The 15,063-nt window shown below is 38.1% G+C and overlaps 3 protein-coding genes across 3 annotated transcripts in view; 1 reads left to right on the top strand and 2 right to left on the bottom strand.

Annotated features, from left to right (window-relative positions):
• Positions 1-523: 523 nt before the first annotated feature.
• Positions 524-3,017, bottom strand: LOC116011218 (exocyst complex component EXO70A1-like). Its single transcript, XM_031250752.1, has one exon. The coding sequence runs from the start codon at positions 2,833-2,835 to the stop codon at positions 793-795; it is 2,043 nt and encodes a 680-aa protein (XP_031106612.1). The 5' UTR covers positions 2,836-3,017; the 3' UTR covers positions 524-792.
• A 4,182-nt stretch (positions 3,018-7,199) lies between these two features.
• On the top strand, positions 7,200-10,417 carry LOC116011189 (protein MANNAN SYNTHESIS-RELATED 1). Its single transcript, XM_031250720.1, has 6 exons — positions 7,200-7,452; positions 7,853-7,979; positions 8,078-8,148; positions 8,610-8,695; positions 8,906-9,485; positions 9,743-10,417. The coding sequence occupies exons 1-6, from the start codon at positions 7,351-7,353 to the stop codon at positions 10,019-10,021; spliced, it is 1,245 nt and encodes a 414-aa protein (XP_031106580.1). The 5' UTR covers positions 7,200-7,350; the 3' UTR covers positions 10,022-10,417.
• Positions 10,418-12,368: 1,951 nt separating this feature from the next.
• The window catches only part of LOC116010266 (mannosyl-oligosaccharide 1,2-alpha-mannosidase MNS1-like), a 7,548-nt gene continuing 4,853 nt past the window's right edge, over positions 12,369-15,063 (bottom strand). The window contains exons 12-14 of the mRNA XM_031249589.1: positions 13,418-13,498; positions 13,131-13,301; positions 12,369-13,016 (exon numbers count right to left, since the gene is read on the bottom strand). Coding sequence (XP_031105449.1) covers positions 12,780-13,016; positions 13,131-13,301; positions 13,418-13,498 — 489 coding nt within the window. The 3' untranslated portion in view covers positions 12,369-12,779. The remainder of the gene's footprint in view (positions 13,017-13,130; positions 13,302-13,417; positions 13,499-15,063) is intronic.

Below are 15,063 nucleotides of genomic sequence, written 5' to 3'. Positions count from 1 at the left end.
TATATATATATATATATATATATATATATATATATATATATATATTTTTTTTTTTTTTTTTTTTTTTTTTTACTTTATGATTCTATTGCTTGTATATCTTATATATAGGCTGTTAAACTACCTGGCTCTAAAGATGAACTTTTTGGTGAGGGGAGATGAAGACAAATCAGACATGAAGTATTTCATGAGCTTATGATTCTATATGGGAAAGACTTGTTTCACAAGTGAATTCTTTTGAAGTCTTTACTGCTTTTGTCAGTTTGTGAATGATGTGCTGCACATGGATATGGTAGTTGAAACCAACTTGACCAATGTTAACAAGCGAAGTTAAAGAAGTGTTGGGGTGGGGAGGAGGGAAACAACCTAGGCAACCATGACATTGCTCCCAACGAGAACAGCTTATTTGTCTTCTTGGTTTGAGTCGGACAGCTATTGAGCAATTTAGGCTGGTTTACGTCCGGTCACAAGGTGGGATTTTCGCAATGCACACCCTCTGACAGTGGCTACGAGTTTCTCTCGTCACTCAAAAAAAAAACAAAAGACTTCATAACTTGAGATGTAATATGTGAATGCCATTTATGCACTTCAACAGTATGTATAGCCCTAAAGCAGTGTTATGATTTACATGCTCATGTTTGAGACACTGCAATTCACTGTATCAGAAGACACACATCATCTGAAACATGATCAGGAGCATAGATTATATTAAACCATGTACTTAACCTAATCGCGGGATGTAAATCAACTGTTTCTACGATAATCAGTGGTTATGCATTATGCATATCAACATGATCATGCAGCTGCAGGAGTTGAGGAGATTGGATTAGCAATGACATTGTTGACCTTGTTGACAAGTTCTGTGCATTTGGTGTTCCCAAGCTTCCCAAATTTTGGCTGAAACAGAGAACTCACCATGCTCTGCAGGCTTTCTGGTGTGTATTTCACATCAATTCTGCAGCCTGTCTTGTGTTCTATTGAGGGCACATAGCTTTCCAGATAACTCTTGTATGGAGGAACAACGGCCCGAAGAACGAGCTCACATGTTCTCCATTTCAGCCCCTTGTCACACAGTACAACATTGGACTGTCTTTTGCACATGCTGTCAAAGGCTGCTGTGAATTCTGTGAGTGCCCGGTTGGCTGCTACGTGATCGAATGCCATGTCATCGTTGCATAAGAGGGCCGGGAGCCTTCCCCAGCTCTCGTTAAGGTAAACTGCTTCGTAGTACTCCATGTACTCCTCATGCCCTCTTAGCCATTCTTGTCCCATTATGTCAGCAAGCTTTGTTCCTCTTGTGTACTTGCCGAGGTACCAATTGGTGTTCATCATGAAGAGGCAGGAGCGCGTGCTGTCCTTGTATTCGCCTGCCCACGTCTCCAGATTCCTCTCCAGCGCGATCACTATGCTGTGAATCTCGCCCGAGAGAAGATTCTCCGAGAAGGACTTGTGGTTCCACCCGTGATGAATCTCAGCAACTTGGAGCAAAGTTTTCCAGTGCTCATCCTCGAGTAGCTGGTTGCAGAAGTCTGTGACAAAGGTAACCAGCCTGGGAACCCCGCAATCGCCTGGGGGACTAGATGGGAGTTGCAGCTCAACTTGGAGGGAAAGTTCCCAGAAAATATCGCACGCCCCATCCACGACTTTCTTGATCAAATCCCTCGTCTGATTCTTGATTTCTGCACAGGATTTCCCCTTGAAAAGTCGGTTGAAATCTGATCTGAGCTTGTTAAGAGCTGCAAAAATGTCCAAAAGTTTCAGCAGCTTGATGGCTTCCTTCTTGCTCCTAGCCACTGAATTCCCAAATTTGAAGAAAGATTGAATGCCTGACTGGACAGCAATCTTGGCAAAGCAATCCATCGAGGTATCTGAGCCAACGTTTCGAAAAACCTCGGAACAAAGCCTGTGCTCAATCTCCAACACATATGTCACTGCAAATTCCAGGTGCCTTCCCCACTGGTCTATGCAGTCTTCTAGGCTCTGGAGGCTATCTAACTCTGTCAATGATATTTCCAGGTAATCCAAATCCAGAGCCTGCAGGGTTTCTCTCACGTTTGAGCTCCGGACCTCAACATAAACAGAAATGCAGTTCTCGAGGTGATCATTAGCCCCTAATCTTTCGACGATGGCTTGGACTTTCTCAAGAACAGGCTCGGGGAAAGGTAAAGGTAAAGGGGGTGTGTCAACAGAAGGATGAGACCGGTTATCCAGCAAGAGCCTCGCGAATTCACTCTCCAGTTTGTCCAATGCAGGCATTAGAGCTCCTCCTCTCAGTTTAAACCTTTCCTCCATGGCCTGCAATTCTTCAAGTGCCAGCAGACATTTCGTGACATTTTTAAGGTACCAATGATCTGCAATGGACTTATTGCTCTCGAGAATCTGCTGCGCGTCTTCCAGCCAGGGAATCGCCAATTTGCAGTAGCCAGTGAGGAACCTCAGTGCATCTTCAGTGTACTTGACAGTAGTCAGGTAAGCAAGCAAGCCCGGAGAAGAAAGATCAGAAGACAGCGCGATTTCCAAACTGCAGATCACTTCAAACATGTCCACAATAGAAGCAGAAAGACCAAAAGCCTGGTCTAATGGACCTTTGATCTCATAAAGCTTCCATTTTGTTGATATGGCATTCATGGTGGTTTCTAGCAATGCCAATCTCTGGCTCATCCTCTCTAGTCTCGGCCCGCTTTCACCAATTCGAAAGGCTAATTCTTTCGATTCCTCCAAGCTGCACCTCAGAACTTCTTTGGCAGCTTTTAGCCTCTCAAGTTTCTGCATCTCTGCCATTCTCAATTTATGATCATAAACTTGAACTACTGCATACTTATAGGATGATGAAAACATCCAATTCTTGATTAATTACAAGTGAAAAAGACTTCAGTTTCTTTCTTTTTTGACCCTTCATGAAAAAGTAGTTATCTTTTTTCTTATCTCTAGTATTTCTTCCTCACCAAACTCAACAAATGGGGTTGCAACAAGTCTACCAGTTTCAAACCAAACTTCACTGCTAAAACAAGAATTTTCAAGAAACCCACAACCACCCAACACACAAAAATGGTTTCTTTGAAGATAAATTGCCTTTATATAGCTGCCTTTACTCCCCAAAACTCCATTCTTTGCAAGCCAAGACACCCAAATAATCTCTGAAATTTCCTAGGTTTATGCAAAGCTTCACATGCTTCCAACACAGGAAGCTGCCAGGGTCTGAAATCTGAATTATTGCACATCATAATCCTACAGTGCTAAATCAGGAACCTAGTATCCACATGATGTTCTGCCCCATATTCCTGTTCTGGGTTTCTGCTTTCTGTGACATGCCAAAACCAACCACCAGAACTAGGTTTCGCTTACAAGCAACTGTCTATTCTTGGAAGTTCTTTTTTTGATTGACTAGGAAACCCGCCGCCACTCCCTAAAGCATGCACTTGGGTGGTTATATCTGTATTGTGACCGAATAAGGACCACAATGAGTTAAATAGTTAAATCAGCATAAGTTACTTATAGCCTAGTGGCTCAAACCAAGAAAGTCAAACAGGAGATTGAGATCATTCTTATTAACCCGTGTATCGGGTAAATCCTGTCTCGTACTCTGGTAGACAAAGAATTACAACGAGATAAATTAGCCTAGATTGTCCCTAGCTGACGGATTTAAATCGAAAAGGACAAGAAGAGGGAATTCTTATTTTTGTTTCAGCCATGGCATATGTACTAGCAGGCTTTCTGTCTGAGGTAAGCATATGAAAGATAAGTTGCTGACAAAATTTCACTGTTTTCATACTTCTTGGGATTCGATTGTGCAAGAAATTAAATTAATTAAACATGTGTTTGTAATGATTTAGTTATAGGTAAATTAATGAATATACTCTTCTCTATCCCCCACTACACGTATAAACTGTCCCAATAACGCATGTGGCAACCCAGTGGGGTAGCTCAAGTGGCAAGTGAGCTCTCTTTGTGGGAAAGAATTTCGGGAGAACTCGGGTATTCCCACAAGTGACGATTCCTCCTGGGCCAGCTCCGGTGCCTCCCGGAGCGAACGTGGGTGGACCGTTGAACGGACGGACGGACGGTGGGCCACCGGGCGGAGCGCCGTTGAACGGACGGACGGACGGTGGGCCACCGGGCGGAGCGAACGTGGATGGACCGACGGACACGCATCCACCGGGCGGAGCGAACGTGGATGGACCGACGGACACGCATGTGGCCATCGGGACGACGACGGAGAGGGTGAATGCGTTCAGACCACTCAAAGAGATGTTCCGTTGAACGGACGGACGGACGGTGGGCCACCGGGCGGAGCGAACGTGGATGGACCGACGGACACGCATGTGGCCATCGGGACGACGACGGAGAGGGTGAATGCGTTCAGACCACTCAAAGAGAAAGACCCTGTAAATTTTTCAAAATTTACCAAAAAAGCGCCTGGACCCCGGACCGTTAAACGGATGGAGAGACGGAGAATTGCAACAGGGAGGGGTATCTCCATCTTGGACGGAGAATAGTTCTTCAAATTTTGGTTCCCTTCTTTGTTGGAGCGGAAATTAAGAAGAAACTATTAGTAATCCCTATTCAACATAACAGAATTAATTATATTCGTGTTGAGTAAGAACTCATAAGAGTTATAAACAGATAAAAAAGTCTTTAGTAGGTTTTAAGATAACTGTAAATTTATGCAATCATTATTTGTGATTGAGTTGCTCTATAGCTCCACTCTTTTATGCGTTTTATTTCAATAGAGAAGCTTGACCATATTATGCCTTGCTCGAATTTTAACAGCTGAACCGGTTACATTCCACTTTTATTCTTACTTTAAAAAATAAAATAATGTGTCCACTCCTCACATAGTCACATGCATTCTTACAACGTGTCTCCCAATTAGCCCTTAGTCTACCATCTTTAAAATGATATTTTAATTTATTATATTGTAACAAGCCGTAGGAGGTGGAGCTTTGCCCAACTAAGAGAAAGCACAATAGAGCTATGGAGATTGCGGCTGACTAGTCATCCATTGACCATTGCTTCTGCCGTTAATTACGCCTCCATTACCGTTATGTTTAACATTATTAAAAAACGACCCCTAATGATATTTAAGTCCACGGGTTATTATTATGATATTATTAATAAATTATTGAAATTGATAAATTTAGTGCTAATAATTATATTTTAATAGAGAATATTATTTATGTCTGTGACGGAATATTCTACCCCGTATATGTTATTGTTTTTTGGTTTATTGAAATTTGTTGGATACACAAGCGGTGAATTGCACGTGCCGGATCGGGTCATTTAGGTACTTGGTGTCGTTTAATAATTGACACTTTGGGCACAAGTCACGAGTAGGAGATGAACCCGGCCCCACCTCACTACTTTTCCTTTTCATCAGTTTCTACTTGCCAACTCAACTCCTTCTGATTTTGGGCCCCACCCACACACTACAACTTAACTCAATGTTCATGGAGTGCACAAAGGTTCACGTAATAACTAATACTCTCTCTATCCCATTTTATATGTCATATTTACTATTTATTGGTCAAATCAATTTTTTCTTTATTGCTTATTTTCTTTAATAATTTTTTATTATTTTTAAATTTATTTTTTTGTGTTTAATAGTAATTTTAATGTAGTTTCTAAATATATAAATTTTATATGTTAATGCTAAACTTAATATTATGAAAAATTGGATTAAAAATAAGTTCAGTCAAGCCTGGTTAAACGAACCAGACAACCAAAATGAGACGGAGGTAGTAACTAATAAGGATATTGATTTATTTTTAATGTATTATATATTTATTTTAATGTACTATGAATTTATTTTGATTTGTAATATATTAAAAATAAGTATATATCAAATATAATGAATCTATTAAATATTAGCTAGTTGTAATAAAGTGTTTAATAAATTAACTATTTACTTGTAGCTAATTGATGTAAAATGACATATAAGATCATAAACATATTTTACAAATTTATTATGGAGTGACTCTTTAAATTATTTTTACAGTTTTTATTTGTGTAGTAGTTATTATTATTATTATTATTATTATTATTATTATTATTATTATTATTATATTATAGATTGATAGGATGAGTGAAATAAAAAAGAAAGAAAAAAATTATTATTATTACGAAAATAAAAAGAAAAAATGGCAAGACAGATGAACAACAAGAAGAAAAATATACATGTTAGAGATGTCAAGATTAAAATGATTATTTCATAATTAAGGTTAAATATCTAACAAAAAAATTTACTCTTTTTAGCTTTTCAAATTTTTAATTTATTGTCCCAATAAGTTAATGTAATAAGTCGTTTTACTAAACGCTTAAAATAACCAATTGACCTAAGAAAGCAGTCAAAAATTGGTTGATCAACTATGTTACCAAATACTCTTTAAATATTTTATGTACGACTGTACATTATATAAAAGCATGGTACTAATGCATACATTAAAAATTTTAATAACAATACAATTACATATGGTTTGAGATTCAACTGTGTCAATAAATAAACAATTAAAGAAATGCAGACAAAAAAGTACAAGTAAAGCAAATGTGTTAAGCATAGGTAGTTAATGATTGGAGGAGTGTCGGTTGTGCTGTGCCCAACTGCCCGTGTTTTTATACTTTCCCCGGTCCGAACCAAACCTCTATCATGGGATGCTTTTAATTTTTCGACTTGCTCATACCATATATTAATAAGTATATAAATTGAATCAATTTAATTTTGAGACTTATCAACATTAAATTATACATTTATGTACACGTTTGTAGTAAGAATTGACTTTCATTTCACCGTTAAAAACAAGTCTTAAGTAAAACTTCTCAATGGAGAAATGACATTTTTCTCGAGCGATTCCCTGTTCAGCTCCATCAAATTGGAAGAGGAGAATACGAATAAGAACTAAAAAAGTTTACTGTATGACTGTTATATTTTTAAAATTTTAAAATTGGTACCTTAGCATTTTTTTTTACTCGTTTTACCTTAGATTTATCATATTATTATCTTAATTGTAACAATTTAACAAGTATTAATTTAATTGCATACAATAAAGAAATTGATATGTTTAATTGTTTAAAAGTCTAATTATTTTAATGACGTATTTGAGGATTGGTAAATATAAATTTTCTGAAAATATTTTAAGTAGAAATGATTAAGAGGACCACGTGGAGATGCGAAATTGTCAGTATATAAAATTCCCAAGGAAGAGGAATCAGTGGCTTAATTACAAGTAGCGAAGAAAGCTAAGGTGTGAGCTGCGCCTCTTTCTCTCTTCTCAATCTCTCTCTATACACAGAGAGAAGAAGGTGGTTCTTTGATACAGTGAAAGCAGAAGGAAGGAGAGAGATTTTGGATCTGAAGAAATGGCGGTGGATCCGAGACAGATTGTGGCCGGAGTGCTCACTGTTACAATGTTTGTAATGCTGGGGAACATGATCAAGCGAGACCACTTCGATTCTCTCCAGGTCTTCTTTTCTCTCCGAATCTTCAAATTTCTAGGTTTTGTTTGATTAGATTATGTATCTGCGTGTTCATGTGGATGCTGAATTATCTGCTGTTTCATTTTTCGGATTTTCCTGGTGTGATTCTGGAATTTGAGACTCGTAATCAATTCATTGTGCATTGATGTTTTGATGCTCTTTTGTTGTGTGTTGGTGGATTCAGCACTTTGAATTTAATGGATTGGCTGTTGACCTGTTGTGATGATATGTAGCAAAAAAAAAAAAAAGAATCCTGCACCGACATGAGTTTTGGCTTGAAGTTTCCAACAATTTTGTGTCGGCATGTTTTGTTAGAAGACTGGCATCTCATTTGTCATTTCTGAGTATATTTTTGCATTTTTGCTATGTGTTTTGATTTACACAGGAGAGCCGCTTGACTTCAACTATTCATGATACTAACAAAGCTTCAGAGCTTTCACTTCCTGGGGGAGATAGTCTTTGGAAAGGTGATGGCTTATCCTTGAAGCCGTGCTGGGAAAGACCATCCCTGGGTAAGTTACCATCACTTTCAGGTTTTTCGTTATCTTGTTCTATAGTTCATGAGTGGTGTTGCTAAGCTTCTGTTTTTTTGTTCCTTTGCTGCCAATAGGTGATGGAGATTTATCAAATGGATATGTGACCTTCTCGCTGATCAATGGTCCTGAGTATCATGTCTCACAGGTATCTTCATGTTCCATTTAGTCTTTTGTAGCTTTTTATAGTAATAAATTAATGATAATTTCCTTTAGGATTTTATTTGTTTCCGCTGTTCCTGTCACTCTATAAGCTCAATACATTGAGTTTCTTCAATATATTTGTTCTATTATGGACTATTGATATCTCTTTGTAGCTTGTAGTCCTTAGGTGGTGATCATTTTTTTATTTGGACTTGATCATACCACTATCATAGTCTCCTCATTACCTCTAACCATACTCAACCTGAACTTCAAACCAAAGTTTATTCTGCCATGAAATCCATGTTTACCTGATCTTTGGATTATAATGATATTCTTGTGCTCGGTTGGGAAAAATCCAAGTGGAATCCAGTGATTATTGGTTAATGGCAAAATTATTGCTGCTTAGTCTTGGGGAGATGACAGATACAAATTAACTTTCTTTTCTGTGGTGGTCTTTTTCTTCAGATTGCTGATGCAGTAGTAGTTGCAAGATATCTACGCGCAACTCTTGTGGTCCCAGATGTTAGGGGAAGCAATCCTGGTGATAAGAGGTTGGTAAATAAGACGGTGCTTTTTACAGTTTTTTTGTTCAACTGAGTGCTCTTATCAGGCTGGAATTACTCCATTTACCAATTGCTAATGATATGATGACACATTATATTACATCCTAACTAGGAGTTATAGAAGAGTAGAGACTATTGTCTTGCAACTTGAGGACTTCTTGACAAAATTTGATACCTTGCATTCTTCGTGATTTTCAGAGACTTCAAAGATATTTATGATGTTGAGCAGTTTGTTAAAAGCCTGGATGGAGTGGTCAAAGTCAAAGCATCTGAGCCCACTGGGCTCTCTTCAAAAAACCTTGCGGTGGTGAAGGTTCCAAATAGGGTTACTGAAGAGCATATTGCAGAAAATATTGAGCCAATTTTCAGGGAAAAGGGGAACATTAGGCTGGCAACCTACTTTCCTTCAGTGAATATGAAGAAAAGTTCAGAAAGGACAAGCCTGGACTCAGTTGCATGTATGGCAATGTTTGGAACCTTGGTGCTTCAACCAGAAGTACATGAAGTAGTCGACTCAATGGTTGAGCGCTTGAGGACATTAAGTCGGAAGTCCAATGGACAATTTGTAGCAGTGGACCTAAGGGTTGATGTTTTGGAGAAAAAGAATTGTCAGGGAAATGGTTCTCCAGGATCAAAGAACTGCTACGGTCCACAGGACATAGCCCTCTTCTTGAGAAAGCTTGGTTATAGCAAGGACACAACGATATACCTGACTCAAGGCAGGTGGGATGCCAGCCTCGATGCATTGAAGGAACTCTTTCCAAAAGTTTACACCAAGGTCAGATTTTATTCCTCTCTTTCTGTTTTTAAGTGATCACAAATAAGTCAGCTCAAGAGTACCACTTCTTTTGGTGAACTGGTGGTTTGGGGGAAACGGGATTTGTTAATAACAGAATCAGAAAATCCATGGAAGCAATGTTTTGCTTCATTTCTGTGGTCTTTTTATCTGGTCACTGTAGGATCTTTAAATGTGTATTCATGAACTCTGCTATAACTACCTATTATCTTTGCTCATCTGCTTTCTAAAAACTGCAGGAAACCATAATGCCCATTGATAAAAAAGCAAAGTTTCTCAACTCCGACGCATCTGAACTCGAGAAGGTTATCGACTTCTACATTTGCTCCGAGAGCGATGTATTTGTACCAGCCATCTCCGGCCTGTTCTACGCAAACGTGGCTGGTAAGAGAATCGCTACTGGGAAGACTCAGATACTGGTTCCAGCAGATATCCCCGGTTCTTCTGCTTCTTCAACCAACTACATCTCCCATTACGTCTCCAAGAAGAACCACTTCGCATATTCATGTTTCTGCTAGGGTCACCGGAAACCCCATTTTAGAGAGCTCTAGAGTGATTGTTGCTGTTGCTGTTGCTGCCTGCTGACGTGGCTCGTGCAATTTGTTAAGCTCTTATTTGTAGAAGACAAGCAAGTTGAGTGTAGATTGCATTCCTAAAATGACTCTTCTGCAGTCATTTTTTTTCCTTCTTCCTGTTTATGTGAAGAACAAAGTGTAGTCAACAGATAGTTTTACATTCCAAAATTGTATTATGTTTATTGGGAAAGCAAGTAGAGGAAACTCTTTGTGGTTTTTCTATCAATATATGCATTTGTTGGGTAACTTTCCCTGTACAAGAGTAAGGTTGTAATTGAGTTTCAGTAGGTTGACCTTTTAAAATGAATAATGTTATATTATGTTACGAAATTCACTTTCTATTATCTACTTTTGACGTGTCATTATTTATTTAGATTATTTTATATTTAAATTTAGATTATTACTCAGTATTAACAACAAACGCATATCTGTCTAAAGTAAGGTTAAAAAAAAAATTCAATGATACCTCCACCAGATTAAGGCCCTGTTTGGTAAATAATTAGCCTATCAGCTAATTTTGACTTATTTGATCACTATTAGTTGTTTGGTTAATAAGCTTTTTGTAACTTCAAAATGCTAAAATTCAAAGGCTACTCAAAGCAGCCTTTTCAATTAGCTTTTTGAGGAAATAAATTATACCAAACATCTATTAACTAACAACTAATTTATCAAACAACTTTGTACAATCAGCTAATATTATCAACAAATCATTCATTCTAATCCAAACAGCCAACCCAATCAGCCAACAACCATTTACCAAACAAGATCTAAGTGTCGAACCAAGAGGAGTTTTCACCTTCATCGACCACTTCATAATCACTTTAACATCATTTTTGACCAAGACTTTTTAGTATCCCTTATCCCATTCAAGTTTGAATATAGATCATTATTTTTTTTAATGCTACTGACTTGATACAATGCAATATCTATTCATAAATAGAGAATTTTTCCTTTGTGTTCCTTTGTGTCATGTCACCCGCTTATCCCCCCTCCCCCCGTCTCCAATGGAGACAAAGGAGGGGGAAGGGGTCTAAAAGATTTTTATTAAAAATTATTTAAAAATGTAAACACAACATCCACGTAAGCGGGCAACCGAAAGAAGGTATTAAGATGCTATCAAGTAAAATTGCATTTTTAAGTTATGTTCGTGGTCAATTTGGACATTATGTCTTAATTTTGTGGTGAATGCATCATTATTTATTCATTTTTAGAGCAAAAATACATATTAAAAATACAAATTTTAATTCTTGACATGTAATGTTTACATCCCATCCCATGACAAACCAATCTCCAATATACATAGCAATAGGATTTGCAGAGTTATTAGCAAAATATGAGGCGACGGCGAGGGCGATCGGCGGGGAGAAGACGAGCGGAGCAAATGAGGCAGAAGAATCTGCGTTTAATTTTATGAGGGAGAAAGAAACGGTTGAGGATGACCAGCTGCGTATCGAAGTCCATCGCCATTACAGCGCCGCCGCAGGCGGGGCAACCGCCCTTCCCGCCGCTCCGCCCGCGGCACGCTCCTTCGTTTCGTAACAACACTTCCTTCTGCTGTATCACATGGAACGATTTCCCCATTTCGATCTGCGATAGCTAAGTATATGCCTTCTCCCATTCTACATTCCGCATTGTGATTTATATAATGGATAATCGATGTGGCTTACTGTTGAAGACAGTTCATCAGACAATTCATGAGAAAAGAGTGGGTAAACAACGGACCTTTTCTGTGCTGGCGCCTGTTGGACCGTGACTTCCATTCCATGAAAATCTGTGGAAAGTTACATTCGAATTGAAGATTTGAAGACTGCTTTGTCTGGATTCTTACCGAGTCCAATAATTCTTAAAGACGTTATCACGTTTCCACTAACCCTAAGACACGCAAGAGGAAACTTCAAAGGATAGTGATAACACTTAATTGCCTCGAATTCTCCTCGTCGACCAGTCCAGTGTAGATTTGTTTCATTGTGAACACGCGATTTATAAGAAAATTTTCACACTCGACCAGTCTAAAATGATGTCGTTTAATTTTATGAGCTAAAATAATGTACATTGTGTTAAAATAATAAAATTTTTGAATCAAATTGATGTACTTTATGGATTAAAATAATATACATTGCTTTAAAATAATACACATTATAAATTATAAAATATATGTAGTGAGTTACGTGAAAAAAAAAAAATAAATTATACCAAACGTCATTTTTTGACCCAAAAAAAAAAAAATCATAAACAATTGAGGAACGGAAAAAGATGAAAGAGGTGCTATTTTCCCCACAAGTAAAGGGTGTGAATGAGGTGAAAATGCAATAGTCTTCATGATGCAATACCATTGTGTTTCTTTCAAATTTCAGAAGAGAAAACAGTGCTAAAGAAAAGAGCATTGTAAAAGATGAACATTTGCCTACAAAAAAACGTAGTGACATCCCAAGAATGTTGTGTGGTGTAAACCTATACCGACACTATACTCTCATGTTACATAAACCTGAGCTCTGTTTCATGGCAGAATCAATCAATGATCACCACCAATCCGGAAAGCTGAGGATTAGCATTATTTTCGAAAGCCTGTTCCTCGAACCCCTACTGTCATAAACGCCAGAACATCATCAATTCAAACATTTCCGACTACATCGAGTGATTTGATCTCTATGGCTTTGGTGAAACTTAAAGGATCAAGTTTGATGTTGTGTGAATGTGTGTCCTAATGACCACCAAATCTCCCTTCTCTCCTACTGCGCGATTGGCGCTCTGATCCATGCTTACCGGAGCTCACAGCATGATCACGCCTGGTAACGATTTTTAGAGGGTGGGCTTCTGTGTTGAAAACCCACTGGTCCAGGGGAATCACTGAGGGTGGCGAGAAAAGAAGATAGAGATACTTGAGCGTCTCCGCGAGAAAGAAGCTTTGCATCATGTTGTCTTTGACACCGGTGTTAACCTGGGAAGATCATGACAGTAGGAAATAAATAGCTGTATCAAGGGTGACCGTGGTCTAATATAAACGTATGTAATAATATAAGCAAAAACATATGCGTTGGTTTATGGAGCTTACGTCTTTTAGTCCAACATATCCAGACTCTACACGAGAGTTCTTTTCAAATGCTTGAAATATGTTCCAACCCCATTCCTGGTATGTCTTGTTTCCAGTTATACGCCAAAGATAAAATAGGGATTCAACTGTCTCGGGCCTCAGTATGTTCCATGATGTGCCCACGCTCATATCCTTATACAATAACACAATAATGATAATTAGTAAAAATATTTATACTCCTTCCGCTGCTTATAAAACTGAGAACGAAATCAAATATGTTTGTAATTAATAGGACTTGAAAATCCAACCTGCCCGTTACTGAAAAAGTAGTTCTCTCCAGCCAATTTCGTAGGTGTTGACTGGTAGAAGTTATAGCAAGTCCAAGCAAGCTGTAAAAAGATACCAACGTTACCGATTACCAATCAAGTAGCTTTATCTAAATCATGCAAGCTCCTAAATGAGATGTTGGACTCAACATAAGACTGCCTGTATACCAATCAAGTACCAATATTCATCATTTCATCCACTTCTGCACCTGATGCACAATCTAGACCATCAGGAGATATAGGGCCCACTATTGCAACCAAATTTTAGTTCAAAAACACGTCCTAAAATGGATGACCCATGTTGCAATGAATTCTTAGGGCCAACTTATATTTTGGACCACCTCGAGTTGTCACTAATTTGGAATTGTGGGGTGGTAGTGGTGGTGATGGTGGTGGTGGGGGGGGGGGGGGGGGGGATTTTGATGTTTTGATATTACTACCTCTGAACTCACAACACATCAAGTATAAATATACATACACCTATCACCTATCATTGCTATTTTCAACACTTCAATCAGGCATACTCTAATGACAGAGGGATGGCACTTAAATCGACACTAGAAGAGTACCTCTTCCTGCTAGCGACAAGAACTTCTGAGAATCACCAGGACCATAACCAGAAGACCCTAAGGCAAGCATGCCCGGAGCAAAGCATGCAAGTTCATCCATCTGCAAAAAGTTGGAAAATAATGGAATATGAATTTAACTAGAGAGGAAGAGAGAGAGAGAGAGAGAGAGCAGCAGCAGCAATAGCTCTTTGGCAGCAATACATCACCTTGTCAGTAAAAGAGCTTCCCATCTTCTCACACAGATATGTAAAAGATGAAGGAGTAGTCCTTCGAACCAAGCTTTGAAGACCTTTCATTGAAGTCTCCCACATTTTTCTGTTTCCAAGATTTAATAGATACATGAAAGAACTTAATATAGACTTGTCCAATCACTTGTCTGAAACTCTCACATTCTATACATGAAAGAACTTACTATAGACTAGTCCAATCACTTGTCTGAAACTCACATTCTACATTAAGGGTCTGTTTGGCTCAAAAAGGGATTAATAAATTACACTTAACAGTGAGGGAATTCAGCAATTGTCCTAATTCAATCCCTCCCCCTCCCAAAGACTAAAATTGTCAAAGTATTAGAGTGGGCATGTGAATATGGAGAAGAAAAATAAGCAACCACGATATGAGAAAGGATTGTTAGTCCATTACCAGCATTTTTCCTTCAGGGAGTCATTTGGTTCATAGAATTGGAATTCAACAATGTGTCCTAATTTAATCCCTCAAGGAAAGGCATTGAGTAAGGGAAGTTGCATACCTATAATGCTTTACGGCTTCAGTTTTGTTTCCTTGAACCCAGACCTTGAGTAAGTATTCATAAAAGCTGAAATAAAACATCCCTTGGTATCAACTTATAAGAATTGAATGATGTGCACTTTTGAATTTTGATAAAGCTTTAATCAGATTATTGGTAATAACAAAGTTACAAATTAAATAATCCACTTTCAAGTTTCAGCATTTCAATCAAAGATTATAAGTTACGTATTCTACAACACTTATAGCTAATTTAAACCAACAATTCGTAGTTAACTTGAGTTGATTACAGATTATTCAGATCAGAACTATGTA

The sequence above is a fragment of the Ipomoea triloba genome, chromosome 2, assembly GCF_003576645.1.
Source record: "Ipomoea triloba cultivar NCNSP0323 chromosome 2, ASM357664v1".
Classification (NCBI taxonomy): domain Eukaryota; kingdom Viridiplantae; phylum Streptophyta; class Magnoliopsida; order Solanales; family Convolvulaceae; genus Ipomoea; species Ipomoea triloba.
This window is presented reverse-complemented; position numbering and strand designations above follow the sequence as displayed.